Source organism: Bubalus kerabau, chromosome 10, assembly GCF_029407905.1.
Source record: "Bubalus kerabau isolate K-KA32 ecotype Philippines breed swamp buffalo chromosome 10, PCC_UOA_SB_1v2, whole genome shotgun sequence".
In the NCBI taxonomy this organism is placed as follows: domain Eukaryota; kingdom Metazoa; phylum Chordata; class Mammalia; order Artiodactyla; family Bovidae; genus Bubalus; species Bubalus kerabau.
In genome coordinates, this window is record NC_073633.1 from 62,749,827 (window position 1) to 62,767,415 (window position 17,589).

Genomic DNA, 17,589 nt, shown 5'->3' on the forward strand with positions numbered 1-17,589 from the left:
CTGTTTCACCATTGCTTGAGTGAAGATTTTTGAATAAGATGGGCTTCATCAAACATTTCTGTGGTTTCAGAATTGTGGTTTGACAAATGACCAATTTAAATCATTGTCCTTATTATAAATGTATGTTGGCATAAACAAGTTGGAGAAAAATACTTAAATGAAAACCAGCTAAAATAAATTACCTGTTTCATGTCCAGTAGCTCCTATTTGATAGTACAGTTCTTAGAAACATTTCATTTTTAAAGACTGTATCTGAGTAAAACAATTCTAGTTATTGGCATGTTGGGATAGTAAGAATTGTTGGATTGTTTTGATGAACTGGAAGGAGCATGTTTGCAGTCTCTTTACAAGTTACTCAATATTCTTATGCTGCTCACCTAAAAAAAACATTTTAACTGTTCATCAAGGCCTGTATTTGTTCTTACTTCACTTGGAATTTGTTCCTCGTTTTATTTGATGTAACAACTATACCTCTAAATGTTTATTGATACTTTTTACTAAATCAGACAGGTATTCTTTCTCAGTCCAAATTAGTGAAGTCTCATCAACACTGAAATGTGAGCTCTACTTGAATTGTGCCCCAAACTCTGGTGATTCAGGGGCAGGTATCCTGTAGGAAGGGCATGTCTGAGCAACAAAGAGTTTCCCTGGTGGCCTTTCCATGTTTCCCCAACATTCAGACACATTTCTTCATTTTTCCTTTTCCTTTTCCACCTCATTTTCCTTCACTTCTCCCCCGTTTCCATCCCTGCTTATCTCTTAAGCCCCCTGATGGCATTCAGTAAATGATTTTTGATAAATTATCAGTCCTTTGATATTCTCCCCAATATACCGCAACTATAGACCCATTTAAAATTTTCTAAAACACTATCCTTATCTGGAAGTCAGAGCTTTGAGCCACTGTCCTAATTCTGCAATTCAGCATGCACTGCCAGCCTTCCCCCATGTCCCTTCTCCCACCTTATCCCTTCTCCCCATGACACACCACACCATACCTTGTAAAATTGGGATCAAAGAAGTTTCATTCTGGGATTGATAATCTAAGGATAAAAATGCTGATTTTAATAACTGTTCACTAGTTCCTGCCTTTTAAAGTAGGTAGGCCTATGGGTTTTATTCTGAAAATCACTGATGGGTCACACCATTATGTTTGTATTATGTTATTTATCAACTGAACAGCATTTGAAAGAAAAACCCAATTTCTTTAATATGCCCTCAGATCTTTTACAGCAGCTCTTATTTGTGATGCAATAGGACACTTGCCTGTATTAAAAGGGCCAAAAGTAAATGCCTTTTTTTGTTGAACATGTCTATAGAGTTGGCAGTTAATGCTGAAATTTGTCAAGTAGCCCTTCCAAAATTAAACTTGTAAAATACACAAAAAATAAATGTCTACCTAGTATCTATTGATTTTATTTGCTGTTTTTGTCTCATTTAAGTGTTACATTGTTTTTTGGTATATTTTCTGAAGTTGATCCCTTTAGATTTCAGCTACTATGATATTCTGAAAGAATTTGACTATTATAGTCTTAAATTTTGTTTTGGTTTAAATAATGTTTGTTTATGAGTTCCTGGCAGTCTAATTTATATTGGTAGAGACTTTGTGATTTAGATTGACATGAAATATTTGCAGATTGAGTCTTTTCTACCTCATGTATAAAATACTCAAGTACAGTACTGTCAGGAAGGTTTAGGAGACAACCTGAGAAATTGTATGTACATACACTTGACTGGCAACTCTGGGAGTGGTTGAAAATTTTTATATAACTTTACACTCTGCCCCCCCTTATCCGTTGTTATACATCCACAGATTCAACCAACCTCACGTGTGTAGTAGTGTAGTACATATTTAGTGAAAAATTCCACCTAGAACTGGTCCTGTGCAATTCAAACCCATGTTGTTTAAGGGTCAACCGGTTTTTTTTTTTCTTTAATATGTGTGTGTGTGTGTGTGAGTCACTCAATCATGTCCGACTCTGCGACCCCATGGACTGGAGCCCACCAGGCTGTTGTCCATGGGATTCTCCAGGCAAGGATACTGGAATGGGTTGCCATTTCCTTCTCCAAAATTTAATACAAAGTAGAAGTATTAACATTCCTTAAGAGAAGTAGAAATAACATTCCGGGAAGTCTAGAGGAATACATTATTCATTCTAGGGGATACATGGGATGGGTGGTAATCAGGAATTTTAGAGGCAGTTTTGAGAGGTTGCTGTAGTCATTGGTGGAGGAAAAGAGAGGAAGAAGAGCATTTTAAGTAGAGAGCTGTTATTTTCGAATAGTCAAGGAGCTAGGAAAATGTGGCTCTGTATAAGGAAGTTTGGTTGGAGATCATGGTGTGTGAAGGTAACTTGATTTTTCTCTGTAGCATTATTCTTCCAGCCTTCAACTCAGTAAAGGACACCTCTGTGCACTTGCCCACTGGAGTACTCAAACCAACTTTGGAAGTTACCCTTCATTCCTCAGAGGCTGTGACCAACATCCACCAAACTACACACTGAATTTGTCGATTCCTCTTCACTGCTGGCACCATGCCCTGAGCCAGGATTTCTTATCTGGACAACTGCTCGAGTTCCTAACGTGTCACTTTCCACTCCTGCTCCCTTGTGCATGCTGCATCCCGCCCATTCCCCCATCTCACTTTCATTCTTAAATCATATATCCAAGATCTTTTTGCCTGTGTTGAATTCAGGTTTCTTTTCTGTTAAACACAGCACTGGTTCATAGTTTGGCTAGCTCTTTTTCATTCTCATCTCAACTCAAATTTAACTTCCTTGAAGGAAGTCTTAATTTAATTATTGCCTCCCTAGCACCTAGAAACAGCTTATACAAACTCAGATGCTTGTTGAACAGATAAAGTGAATTGGAATATTTATTGGAAATGAGAAACCAAGTTAAGGATATGGATGCAGAAAGATTATGCTTGATTCTCCATCTTGGTCATGTCTAGCGTTTCCTTCCTTGCAGTAGGCCTTTATACCATAAAGTGGTTTTGTTGTTTGAACTCATAACTTTTTAGAAAAACTTTTTTTTTTTTTTTCTTTTGCACTGAATGCAGCAAGTGCCTTCAGTGGGATGTCAATTGCTGCCGTCAGAATGATAGAACCAAAACCTGGTTCTAAATTAATAGATTTCTTTTCCTGCTCCTCCTAGCTTTTTTAAAAGGTAAAACTATACTCGTAGTGATTCTGCAGTCAAGTAGTTTAGAGGTACATGGTGCAAAGCTGCTGCTAAGTCACTTCAGTCGTGTCCGACTCTGTGCGACCCCATTAGACGGTGGCCCACCAGGCTCCCCTGTCCCTGGGATTCTCCAGGCAAGAACACTGGAGTGGGTTGCCATTTCCTTCTCCAATGCATGAAAGTGAAAAGCGAAAGTGAAGTCACTCAGTCATGTCTGACTCTTAGCGACCCCCATGGACTGCAGCCTAGCAGGCTCCTCCGTCCATGGGATTTTCCAGGCAAGAGTACTGGAGTGGGGTGCCATTGCCTTCTCCAGTGCAAAGCTAGGGATCACAAAATACGCCTCCACCACCAAGCTGAGCTCCCTAGAGGGAGAGCTACTGAGGACATTCAAGCTGTTTCATGTTTCTTCTGGTCGTTGCTTCCATGGCTCCCAATAGTAGTTTAGACCACTGTTTTTTGATTTCTTAATTTTATACATAAACTAATAGTTTTCCAGACTGATAAAGGAGGATTAAGTTTATATTCCCTCCTCCTCCTTCCTTCTAAGATCATATCACTACTTCTGATTCCTTTATAGGCTTCTTTACAATGTCGAATCATATATTTTCACCATTATTTCTTTACCTATTGGCTGTCAACCATTTCTTGTCTCTAGTGTCTAAGAGGACAATTTTAACATCACTATCCTTCCTTTGACTCTCTTTGCTTCTTGGCTTTTGTCATATGTTCTTACAATTACCTTATTAAGCTTGGTAACTTGCCTTCTATTTTACAATCATTATTAATAGTCCTCTTAGGTTTATAGGTTGATAACAATTCACTGCAGATCACAGGGTATACTCTGATTTTTAATTTCTTACATAGCTTTTTGTTTTTCTTGGTGTTTCTAATTATTTTTCCCCTCATCCTTTTGGCCTATATCATAGCCACAATTATTTTAATGTCTTCCATCACATCAGGTATTCCGTAGAGTCGTCCTTTTGGCTCCAACCCCTGCAGGCATGTCTCCTTGCTTCAGTCTGAACCTGTTGATTTCTTATCCTAACACACAGTTGTCACCTTGGGACTTGGCTGCTCTCCCAAACTGAATCCATTATTTTCTAGATTGTATGTATGGCAACATTGCCTTTTACTGGTATCTTAGGTCAGATTCCCCAGAAGTGGGAACTTCCCTAGAAGTTGAAGTTCTTTATTTTTTAAAAATGTCATGGCTCTTGTGTTTATATATCATGAACATCTTTCTCCAGTCTGTGGCTTGCCTTGTTTTAGTTGGTGATAGTTACTGATACATTCCTAGTTATATTTTAGAACTTAATTCAGACATACCTTTGGAATTAATTCAAACATCCCCTCTTGTACAGCATGTTAATTGTTTCATTTTCAGAGATAAAATAACCATTTCCACAGAACACTATTTTAGCCCTTAGGCACGATACATTTTAATTGCCTTCATTCAGTTATCCTCTTTTCCAGGCAAAATATTTTATTTTGCTCTAGCACTTAGCCCAGTGTCTGGCTGTTTTAAGTGCCCAATAAATACTTTCTGAAAGAAAATTATACGCTTGGGATTGTAACCATTCCCACTCACCCCATTCATCCCATATACCACACTACAACGGTCAGCATTCTTAATCACAAATTCTTATTTCTGGCTTGTTTAAGGGAAAGGGGATTCATTGAAAGATACCAGGTCACTTACAAAATTGTTAGAAAGGCTGGAGAAACAGTCTTGATGTAAATCTAGGAACAACCCCAGAAACATGATACAACAATGGCCTGTTACGGAAGCTGCTGCCACCTCCACCGCAAGCCGGGAACTCAGCGCTGATGTGACCACTGTTGTCGCCCAAACTTAGCTCTCTCTGCTACTACCTTCACTGACAAATGCAAGTTCTGGGCAGAGCCTGTTTCTCCATATTTCTCACGTCTGTAACCTAAGTCTTGTCAAGTGAAACTGATCTTTGTGGATAGGTCATACGACTGCATGCAAGATGCAAAAGAGGAGAGGATTTGTGACTATTGGCAGGCAGGACTAGTGTGGAAAATCTCCCCAAATACAAAAATAAGACAGACGAACACAAGTATGACATGCCATTATACCTTCTGGTGTGTTCCTTCAGTACATTTCAGTGTTTTCTACTTGAAGGTGTGAAAACTTCAGAGTTTATTTAATCTCCGTATTCATTTTGATCTGACATGCTTAGAAGCATTAAAAGAAGATCTTAAATATAAGCCAGATAGTATACCCAAGAAGTCAATAAATTTATACAGTCCTAAGCTTTGAGTTATGTATCCCTTCTGACTTGACTCCTAAGTTCGTTTCGTTCCCATCAAAAATACTGTTTAAGAAGTCACTCAATTCTTGATATAACTTCTATTCGATCTTGCTACATGGCAGAACCAGGCAGTCAAAGGCAGGGAGAGAATATGTGAGGACACACAGGACTGAGAATTTGATCAATAATATCTTAAAATTCTATGGCACTACCCAGTTTCCAGTCCATTTCCTCATTTATCTCACCGAACCTCTCAACAACAATACACACTGAAGTTGCTCTTCAAAAAAAAAAAAAAGAGGCTCAGGTTTTTCACTTTAGTAGAGTTTATAAGTATGGAGAAGGCAATGGCACCCCACTCCAGCACTCTTGCCTGGAAAATCCCATGGACAGAGGAGCCTGGTGGGCTGCAGTCCATGGGGTCGCGAAGAGTTGGACACGACTGAGCGACTTCACTTTCACTTTTCACTTTCATGCATTGGAGAAGGAAATGGCAACCCACTCCAGTGTTCTTGCCTGGAGAATCCCAGGGACGGGGGAGCCTGGTGGGCTGCCATCTATGGGGTCGCACAGAGTCGGACACAACTGAAGCGACTTAGCAGCAGCAGCAACAGAGTTTATGAGTAAGCTAGGGGATGAGGCAAGAGGGATCTAGGTGGTAACAGATATGGAGTTGGAGACGTCAGTATGAACTCTGGTTTAATATAGTGGGGTACATTACATACACAGGTTAGCATACACATAATTCCTTGCTCTGTTGTTGAGAAGGTCTAGAAGCAATAATACCCCAGAAGCAACAAGGCTGAGGTCATAGCTTCTAATATTCTCCAATGAAATGTATCAGGACTGTTTGGAGAAGTAGCTGATTCTAGAACTGTGGCAGGGAGTTTACAAGATGAGTTTGTAGAATCTTGTAGTACTAGAAAGAAAGTGCTAAAAATATTATAAATAAAAACCCCAAACCTACACAGAATGATGGAGGGGGTGGGCTAGTATGTGAAAGGGATACAGGTACCAACTGAAATTTCCCAATAGCCAAAGCTTGAGCAATTTGAGCAGCAAAATAAAGCAGTATAACATTATAATGCAAAATGTAAAATAAATATCCATGAGTCTGTATGTATAAGCAAATAAATGGGGTGATGAGACAAATCATCCATGTAGAAGAATTCCAGGTTTGTGGAGATACTCTCTCCTCAAGGAGGTGGAGCATGACTTTCCCCTCCTTAAGTGTGGGCTGCATATGGTGACTTTATTCAAGTGTGTGGAAAGGGGGCCTGAATTACTTTGCTGGGGCTGCCATAGGAAAGTGCCATAGACTGTGGCTTAAACAAAAGAAGTTTATTTTCTCACAATCCTAGAGGCCTGGAACAAAAAAGGACACTAGGTAAAAACTAAGGAAACCTGAATAAAATACAGGTGTTTGTGGTTTCCAGGTGTTGTAACCTATTTAGGCTGCTATAACAAAATAGCATAAATTACTGGGTAGCTTTTAAACAATAGAAATTTATTTCTCACAGTTATAGAGGCTAGAAAGTCCGAGATTAAAGTGCCAGCACATTCAGTATATGGTGAGAGCTGACTTCCTCATACGTGGCTGTCTTTTCATTATATCCTTACATGGCAGAAGGGGTGTGGGATCTGTCATTTTCACTACTGAGGGACTTTCACCATTACCACATGGAAGGGAGACGTATGTCAGTGGTTACTGGAGGCACAGAATGAGAGTGGCTAATAAGTATTTGAAGTCAAGTAATTCAGGAAGATAAAGGCAATATAAAGCAGGCAAGTGCTATGGATTTGAGCAGACAGTATTTCAAGATCTAGAACAAACAACTGCTGGAAGAAGCTAGGCTTAGAGATGCAGAGGCTGCTCCAATAGCAGGTGGTCAGCACGCAGGCTAGAAGACTGGGAACAAAAGGCCAGAGCTCAGAGATATTTTAGGAAACACAAGATTAGAATCTAGAATTAGAGTAATAGGTACTGGGAATAAAAATAATTGTACCTTTTGAGTTAAGTACGATCCTTTTTATCTTCCTTGCCTGGGGAGCCTTAAAGTGGGGCTAGGGCTAAGCTCCCAAGTGAGAGGAAGCTAGGATAACTGGCTGGAACTAGGGAAGTGCAGGGGTGGGCATCCAGGCACACCTGATGTCTGCCTTCCAAATTTCAAGGCTTTTAGGTCAGTTTTTGTCTATTCTTCACTCTGCTTTTTCTGCTTCATAGTCTCGTTCCCCCTGGCTGTTCCTTTACATATCTTTTCAACAATAAATGACTCCCTCCCCAACCAGGGTTGCAAAGACTTAGTGACTGAATACATACACACACCCACACATGCACTCAAGTCTATATCATCTTTTGGATCTTTTAATTAACTGTATGGGGTTCCCACCCAAAGGTCACCTATGCCTATGCATAGTCCTCTGAGACATTAAATATTAGGGTACCAACAAAAGTACTGTGACCACTAACACTGTACTCTGCCTCTAGAGCTGGACCAATGTTACAGAATTACTACTTTATGTGACCATGCAGCATAGGCTGCCCCTTCCCCTACCCCTTCAGCCACTTCTTCCAGTGAGCTCCCAGGCCAGGGACTATATTTCATTCATCTCTGTCTTTATGGTCTATCAGGGCTATTGCATGACAGGCCCTTAATAGATTTTTTTTTCACTTTGAATAAAGCAATTACCACCCAACTAAAAAATGCTATTTAGTTTTTCTCTCTCTTCTCTGTTTAGTTTTTCTCCGTTGCACATGGTTATCTGTTGAATTGTGCCCCCTAAAAGATGTTGAAGTCCTCACCCCTACAACCTTTGAATGAGATTTTATTGGGAAATAGGGTCTGTGCAGATGATCAAGATGAAGGCACTAGTGTGGACCCTAATCCAGTATGACCATGTCCTTAGAAAATGGGGAAATTTAGACAGAAGCATGTATGCACACAAAATACCACATGAAGATGAAGACAGAGACTGATGCAGCAGAAGCCAAGGAATGCCAAAGATTGCTAGGATGCCAAACCTTTAGGATGTAGGAGACAGGCATGGAACAGTCTCCCTTCCAGATCTCAAAAGGAACTAACACTGCCAACACCTTTTTCTGAGACTTGTAGCCTCCAGCTCACACAGTACATTTCTGTCTAAAACATCCAGGTCGTGGTTCTTTAATATGGCTCTAGCAAACGAATACAATTATCACCTTCACTTTCTAACTTTATAATTGTCTGTCTTCCTGACTAAAATGTAAGCTCCATGGGGTCAGGGATTTTATTTGTTTTGTTTACTTTTTTTGCCCCCTAGGCATGTGGGATCTTAGTTCCCCAACCAGGGATCAAATCAGCACCCCCTGCATTGGAAGCAAGGAGTCTTAACCACTGGACTGCCAAGGAAGCCTCTGTTTTGTTTACTCTTGAAACCTTAGCATGTAGAATATTTTCTGGTACAATGTAGCTCTCAGTGTCTGTTGAAACAAATACTTTGGAGGAAAGATTTTTCACAATAATTTGCATACTTCATTTGGAAAACAATCTACAGGAAAAATTTCCCCCTTATAAAGCAATAATTGAAAACTTTATCAATTTAAAATAGCATATAAAATGTACTCTGGTTACTTCTTTGGGAGGGGGAAATCTTAAACCCTTAGAAGTTGTTCCTACTTCTGGTTTCCCTTGCTCCCTGATGGCAGAGTGCTTGGGACTATGAATATACATGGTTAAGGTAGGGAGGTCAGCCATCAGGGCTTCCTGATTGCTTCTTCCAGCTTTTAAGTCTATTCTCCTGAATGAATTAATGTAAGGTCCAGGGCAGAAAACCCTTCTCCTCTTCCTCATCCTCATTACCTTCCTCCTACAATGGGCCCAAATATTTGAGTGGTTCAACACCTGTGTTCAGGAATTAGAAGAACATAATTCTAGTTTCTTCAGGGGAAAAACAAAACAACTTAAAAACTTCACTAACACGTATAACACTTAATTTTTTAGTTTTTTTTCAGTTTAGGGGAAGAAAAAATTTTCCTCCACCCTCTGAGGATCCCTGGCTGGATCTGAAAATTAAACTGACAAAAATAGATTAATGCAAGAAAATCATTCTGATTCATATTGCTTTACATGATACAAGAGCCTTCATAAGGAAATGAAGGCCCATGTAAGTGACAAAACTTACTAGCTTTTATATTGGGTTGAACAAAGAGAAGCAGTTGTGGGAAAGTGACTTAATGTAGGGAGGCTAAAGGAAGATAAGAATTATAACAAGGTCTGTTTGTATAGAATTCTCTTGCTCTCGATTTCTTGTCCTTGAAGATAAGAATGTTACTTTCCTTCTGGTACTAGGGAGGGTATCTTTCATATAGAAATTTTATTTTCTGCTTTTGAGAAAAAGAAGGAAGGTCAGTATTTTTCTTGTATTTGATGTGTTTCAAGGTCCCCCAACTCAAAATAGCCATTATACCAAAGCAGCATATACCCTGAGGTGGTATACCCTGAACCCCTTCATCAGCGCACTCCCTGGGAGGTAGGTTACTAGCTGCAGGGTGAGAAAACAGAGTGGTTACCCTCCTTATACAAGGCATGGAGAACCTTCGAGGGGTAGAATTCAAATCTCTTCAATCTCAATCCAGTGCCCTTCCTGGTGTACTGCTCATAGCTGCACAGATTTTCTCTTTTTTAAAGAAAGGGTGGGATTCAAAGATTTGGTTTCAGAAGTGGAAGGTACAGAGAATTCTGCAGGTCTCTGTAGTTATCACCTCTGGCAGCTCTGAGCAGACTGTGGACAGACAGTGAGTAAGGGGAGGACTGGCTCCAAGTGTCCCATCAGTGATCTTCCTTCAAATACACATGCAGGATACACACCACTAGCAAGGGCACCAGCCTTGAGAGATGCTCTTGATAGAAATCCCAGAGCCCCAGGACTGACATTAGGCACCACTTATATTGAAGAAAGTAGGGAAAACCACTAGACCATTCAGGCATGACCTAAATCAAATCCCTTATGATTATACAGTGGAAGTGAGAAATAGATTTAAGGGCCTAGATATGATAGATAGAGTGCCTGATGAACTATGGAATGAGATTCGTGACACTGTACAGGAGACAGGGATCAAGACCATTCCCATGGAAAAGAAATGCAAAAAAGCAAAATGGCTGTCTGGGGAGACCTTACAAATAGCTGTGAAAAGAAGAGAAGCGAAAAGCAAAGGAGAAAAAAGGAAAGATATAAGCATTTGAATGCAGAGTTCCAAAGAATAGCAAGGAGAGATAAGAAAGCCTTCCTCAGCGATCAATGCAAAGAAATAGAGGAAAACAACAGAATGGGAAAGACCAGAGATCTCTTCAAGAAAATCAGAGATACCAAGGGAACATTTCATGCAAAGATGGGCTCGATAAAGGACAGAAATGGTATGGACCTAACAGAAGCAGAAGATATTAAGAAGAGGTGGCAAGAATACACAGAAGAACTGTACAAAAAAGATCTTCACAACCCAGATCATCAGGATGGTGTGATCACTGACCTAGAGCTGGACATCCTGGAATGTGAAGTCAAGTGGGCCTTAGCATCACTACGAACAAAGCTAGTGGAGGTGATAGAATTCCAGTTGAGCTATTCCAAATCCTGAAAGATGATGCTGTGCAAGTGCTGCACTCAATATGCCAGCAAATTTGGAAAACTCAGCAGTGGCCACAGGACTGGAAAAGGTCAGTTTTCATTCCAATCCCAAAGAAAGGCAATGCCAAAGAATGCTCAAACTACCACACGATTGCACTCATCTCACATGCTAGTGAAGTAATGCTCAAAATTCTCCAAGCCAGGCTTCAGCAATATGTGAACCGTGAACTTCCTGATGTTCAAGCTGGTTTTAGAAAAGGCAGAGGAACCAGAGATCAAATTGCTAAGATCTGCTGGATCATGGATAAAAGAAGAGAGTTCCAGAAAAACATCTATTTCTGCTTTATTGACTATGCCAAAGCCTTGGACTGTGTGGATAACAATAAACTATGGAAAATTCTGAAAGAGATGGGAATACCAGACCACCTGATCTGCCTCTTGAGTAATTTGTATGCAGGTCAGGAAGCAAGTTAGAACTGGACATGGAACAACAGACTGGTTCCAAATAGGAAAAGGAGTACATCAAGGCTGTATATTGTCACCCTGTTTATTTAACTTATATGCAGAGTACATCATGAGAAATGCTGGACTGGAAGAAACACAAGCTGGAATCAAGATTTCCAGGAGAAATATCAATAACCTCAGATATGCAGATGACACCACCCTTATGGCAGAGAGTGAAGAGGAACTCAAAAGCCTGTTGATGAAAGTGAAAGTGGAGAGTGAAAAAGTTGGCTTAAAGCTCAACATTCAGAAAACGAAGATCATGGCATCCGGTCCCATCACTTCATGGGAAATAGATGGGGAAACAGTGGAAACAGTGTCAGACTTTATTTTTTTGGGCTCCAAAATCACTGCAGATGGTGACTGCAGCAATAAAATTAAAAGACACTTACTCCTTGGAAGGAAAGTTATGACCAACCTAGATAGCATATTCAAAAGCAGAGACACTTTGCCAACAAAGATCCGTCTAGTCAAGGCTATGGTTTTTCCTGTGGTCATGTATGGATGTGAGTGTTGGACTGTGAAGAAGGCTGAGTGCCAAAGAATTGATGCTTTTGAACTGTGGTGTTGGAGAAGACTCTTGAGAGTCCCTTGGACTGCAAGGAGATCCAACCAGTCCATTCTGAAGGAGATCAGCCCTGGGATTTCTTGGGAAGGAATGATGCTAACGCTGAAACTCCAGTACTTTGGCTACCTCATGCGAAGAGTTGACTCATTGGAAAAGACTCTGATGCTGGGAGGGATTGGGGGCAAGAGGAGAAGGGGACGACAGAGGATGAGATGGCTGGATGGCATCAATGACTCAATGGACATGAGTCTGGGTGAACTTCGGGAGTTGGTGATGGACAGGGAGGCCTGGCGTGCTGCGATCGCAGAGTCGGACACGACTGAGCGACTGATCTGATCTGATCTGATCTGAAGAGTTCAAAGAACTGAGGGAAGCTGACCACACTAAAAAGAGGTTTGGATGAAAAATACAGAGATTAGCCAAGCTGGAATGAAAGTGTGGCTGGGTAGGAGGTAGGGGGTGAAGACGGCATGGGGGGTGGAGTGGAAGGATCACATTCTTGTGCTTGAAGTGCAAGGATAACAGCGACTAGATAGAGAAAGAGGCTGGGACCAAAGGGTATTGGACCGCTATGCAGGCGCAGGCCTAGGAGCGGAGGCTCCAGGGCTGCCCCATGGCGGGATCTTGGTACCAGGCGCACTTATAGTTTAAACCCCCCCCCATGCTTTGGTTTCACGAACGACCCTGTGGCAGATGCTGAAGTAGTCGGGGTGACCATGGTGATTATTTCTCTCAGATTCCCAGTTCTTGCTCACTCCCAGACCTCTAAGGCTAACAAAGGTCTTCTGGAATTCTAGGTTATTCTGTGACCTTCCAAGAAGCCTCTCCCCAAATTCCTTTCTCTACAAATTCTGGGAAGCACAGGAGAAGCAGCCTGCAGAGTCGCAATCATTTACCTGGCCACCCTCAGTGACACAGCTATCGCTTCCCCTCTCGGGGGCTGGGCTATTCTGCACCGTCCAGTACTTGCTTGGGGTCGGGGGCATCCAGGAGGCGACGCGCGCCCGGGAAGGTTGTGCGAGTAGCGGGTGTCCTGGGGCGGGCTTCTGGGCTCTGCAGCGCGGGAGGAGGCGGCGGCGACGCTGGCTGGCAGGCAGATGATGCTCGGGGCCCGCAGCCGTTGGGAGGCAGCGTGAGCCCGAGAGAACCCGAAGCCTCCGCGGTGGCAGCAGCGCCGGAACGCAGCCTCCTCCCGTTCCCATAATGCACAGGGAGGCGGCGGCGGCAGCATCACTGGCCGCCTGGGTGGCTGTGGCGGCGACCCGGAGGACCCCGGGCACGCCGCGCGCGCGCCACAGCTCGCGGCGAGCCCGGGAGTGATGGCAAGCCCCCCGCAGGCCGGCAGCTCCTGAGGCGCCCCGCCCCGCCCTACCCCGCCCCGCCCCGCCCCGCCCTGCGCGGCCCGCCCCGCCCGGCCCGGCCCTGCCCTCCTCCCAGCCAGCGGCTGCCGGGGCGCTTCCTAGTAGGCGCGGGCGGCCGCCCAGGCGAGGTGCGGCCTCCGCACAGGCGGGGGGCGTCGGCGCCGCGGGGCCCGCCATGGCCGCGTCGGAGCTCTACACAAAGGTAAGGCGCCCCGCGAGCCGCGCCGTGGGGAGGGGGCCGCGCGACCCGCCGCCGTCGGCTGTCAGGCCAGGGAGGGGCCGGGGCGCGGGGGCCCGGTGAGGCCCCGCCTGCACCACCCCCTTTCCGAGCCTTTCAAAATCCCGGTCCCTGCCCGCCCGTGGGTCAACCGCAGGGGCGCCTTCCTCGTTCGGGCGTTAATGGTTAAGGAGGCGGGGGCAGCCCTGCCTCGGGGTGCCTCTCTGGTCCCTGCCACGCTTCTGGGCCGGGAGCTGCGCGGGTCCCTAAGTGGAAAGAGGCCCCCTGTGGATTTAGTAGGGCGGGCCTGGGTCAGGATTGCTCAGCTCTCAGTCTTGCTTTAGGAAAAATCCTGGCTGGTGGGAGATGCTAGATCTGGTAGATCTGGTCGGTCTCTCCCTGAGGGACACACGCTTAAAATAACGTCTTGTGTTGGTATGCGGTGCCACTTGAACCGCCAGCCAACCTTTCTGTGAGATTTGGAATCCTGCAAACGGTCGCCAGTCGATTTTCACGTTTAGTGGCCGGGTTTCAGATTGCTTACCCTGGGGTGGAAAGCCCCTGGGGAAGATACGAATAAATGCAAGCTGATTTCACTGGGATGGTGGATACTCATTTGTCGCTGGGAATTTGCAATCTGCGTGTAATCCCTCAGAGCCTTGTTAGGCTCCCTGTCTTCACCAGCCGCTGGGGCGAGCCTTCTCCTTCTGGGTTTAGTTCAAGGGAAGTGGCAGCCTTTCCTTTCTTATACTGACGCCAATATTCTCTGGCGCTGCTGATCTCTGAATGGCATATTTTGGAGAACTTACCTGTCAAGACAGTGTGCGGTGCCCTTTGTGACTGTGTGTAGTTATGGCATTTTATACTACCACTCCTGTGTAGGTCAGTGTTTTGTCAGCTATTAATTACCTCTAATGCCAGTTAACAGAATTGCCTTAACTACTCAAGTTTGCATTTGTGTCTTGCATTTCAAGTCTACATTTATGGTCCCAGAATCATTGCTTCCAAATATGACCCAAGTAAGCCCAAGTTGCAGCATGTTATAGAAGGAAGAGGTCTGGACCATCCCCCGCCCCCCCACTCCCCGCATCCAGAGACCTTGATTCTTCTAGTCTGGGCCTTTTCACTTACTGTGTGACCTTGGGCAAATCACTTAATCTCTCTGTACTTCAGTGTACTCATCTGTAAATGGAGTTAATTTTACCTGCCCTGCCTCTCACAAGGCTGTTGTGAGTATCAAACTTAATAATAGATGGGATTGCTTTTGTAACCTGTGAATTTCTTTACAAGTATAAGGTTTTATTTCTTCAAGCATGAAATGAGTTTGCATGAAACATATCCTGGGATCTCTTTGTTTCCAGCTGCAGATTTGAAAACTACACAATTGAAACTTCTCTCTAAACCTGGTCATTCTTAAGGCATTGTGGATTCTAACGTATGATTGAATGCAATTGGAAATTGATCTGAATTTACTTCATTAAGAAACACTTATATAAAGCTAACTATGTGTCAGGTACTGTTTTAAGTGCTTTATACATATTAACTCATTTCTTAGAGGCAAGTGCTAAGAAATATCAGTCATTTTCACAAGAAGAGATAGGGTCTATAAATATTCCTCAATTACTTTGTATAGACCCCATTCTTCACTGCCTGAGGAGTCCATCCTTCAGCTGCTTGCCTATTTGTAGCCTGCTTAACAAGACTGGTTGGATAATACGTTTCACTTGGATTTTGGATCTGTATTCCCAACCACCGCCCCCCCCCCATACCCCCAAATAATTGGCAAGAAAAAAATTTAAAAGATCCTGGGATTTTTAAAATTGTAAGTTTGGGGGCTTTGGTAGTAGCATCATCACAATCTGTTTTAAAATTCACCCTCTAGTCATTGTAAAGACAAACTAGTTTAGGCATCAATAAGGAAGTTGAGCTTAATTGCCTTTTCCTAAATACATTTGTATCTAAGAATAATCTGGTCACTTGTCTTGTTGGCTTATTCTTTTTGTGAGTGGACTTTAGCTTAATGGCAGGCAGAACTATTTATTGAGCTCCTCCTGAATGCCAGGTACCCTGCGGAATGTTGAGGGCTTCTCACATGAACAAGACACAGTCCTTTTCCTCAAAGGGCTCACAGCCTGCTTCTTTTATTTTTGGCCCAATTTGAATCTCTAAGGGCATAAATAACCTGCTGTTGCCTCAGCAGCAGGCAGACAGCTGGTATGATATTTATTTGTAGAAGTTAGGGAACAGGTTGGGACATGAGAAGGTTGGAATGAGTCTAGAGATAGAGGCTTGCATAGTGATTATTAGAGGAAGAGGGAAATCATTAGAAGTAATATCAGTGGATAAACACAAGGATTTTTCCCTTGCAGAGGATTATAGGGAAGGAAGTTCTGGGGTAGTCTACAAAGAAAGATGTAATAGTGACATGCCATAATTATGATATTCAACATAAAGCAGTTAAATTTGTAAAGTGCCCTTTTAAATAATGTCATTTAGAGCTTAAAGGCAGATTTAGATGTGTGATACAAATCAGCTCCTATTACAGTGAAAGACAAAAGATCATTCAGTTTATTCTTTTTAGCTACATTGATAATAGTTTTGTCACAGCAATTTAGCAGGGCTTCCTTTTTGTAAATTTTTCCAGCAGTATAAACATTTTCAAGGCAATAGCCTGGTTCCTAGGATACAGCATTTCTGGAAACTAACATTTTGATTAAAACATGTTTGTTGTTGGTTACAATAACAGCTTTATTGAGACAGAATTCACATACCATACAATTCACCAATTTAAAATGTACAGCTCAAGGATTTAGTATAACCACACAGTTGTGTGTTGATTTGCTTTTAGATCCACCTGACTTGTTCCTGAAAGAATTACAGGGGGCTGTGACATCTTATTATATCTGGTTTTAAAAATGTTTGCTAGTCATGACTTGCCAGTGGATATCTGAATCATGACATCACCTATAACTGCTTTCAGCAACTTCAAAGGATTCAGCATTTGTGGAACAGGGTTTATTAATTAGACCTGAATGGATCACCAACAGCAATAAAATGGCATCCCAGTCTTCCTCTCATCAGGTTCCCAGACTCCACAGGCAGCACATAAATGCTGTAGACAGCATTACCTGAAGTTTAATTAGGAGTCCCATAGTTTGTCAGGATGCTGAATTTTCTAACAGTGCAAAAGCTATCTAAACCCCTGACTTGAGAAGCCAAGTAAACTTCCTTAGGTGAAACACCTGTTAGGCCAGTAGATTGTATATCTGTAATCTTCCTTTCCCATTGTATTTCTTCATACCTACTAAAGCCACATGGACTAGATATTTTCTGGGATAGTTCCAATTTTATGTTCTATGCCATTGTCCCTTTAAGGCCTCAATCCTGGAAATTCTAATATTTTGGTGTTGAAATTGCATTTTTCAGACTGCTTCCAACATCTTAAAGCAGAACAGAAATCTCTGATATTGTGCCCTGATTTGGGGCTTTGGCAAGTATATTCGCTTTTCTAAAGTCTCCTGTCAGGCTCCTTCTGTCTGTATTTCTTCCTAATGTTCTTTGGCCTGTTAATGGTTGGAAACCTCTGTAGCCTTTTGTTTGTCCAATTCTTCTCCTTTACTAATTCTAATTTCACTTGACATCCAGCTGACAGTTCTGTCTCAATGGCCTGACTTGTACACATTTTATCTTATTATAGTTATTTGTGTATATGTAAGCCGCTCCCACAATACTGTTAACCCCCTTAGATACTGATCAGGTTTGTTTACCTCCTATAGAGCCTAGCACAATGTCTTCCACATAGTAGGTGCTCATTAAGTATTTGTTAGATGCATGAAAGAATATTTTAACAGGAGAGAAATAGAAAATAATGGTTTGGGA

General features: G+C 42.6%; 1 protein-coding gene across 5 annotated transcripts in view; it reads left to right on the top strand.

The window, feature by feature from the left end:
* The first annotated feature begins 13,461 nt into the window (after window positions 1-13,461).
* Window positions 13,462-17,589, top strand: part of MYO5A (myosin VA) — a 206,323-nt gene continuing 202,195 nt past the window's right edge. The window contains exons 1-2 of one of the 5 annotated variants that reach the window (XM_055537939.1): window positions 13,553-13,695; window positions 15,072-15,223. In XM_055537939.1, the coding sequence (XP_055393914.1) occupies window positions 15,215-15,223 (9 nt within the window). In that variant the 5' untranslated portion in view covers window positions 13,553-13,695; window positions 15,072-15,214. Of the gene's footprint in view, window positions 13,696-15,071; window positions 15,224-17,589 lie in introns of all 5 variants that reach the window. The other 4 variants (XM_055537938.1, XM_055537941.1, XM_055537940.1 and 1 more) reach the window with 4 other exon arrangements.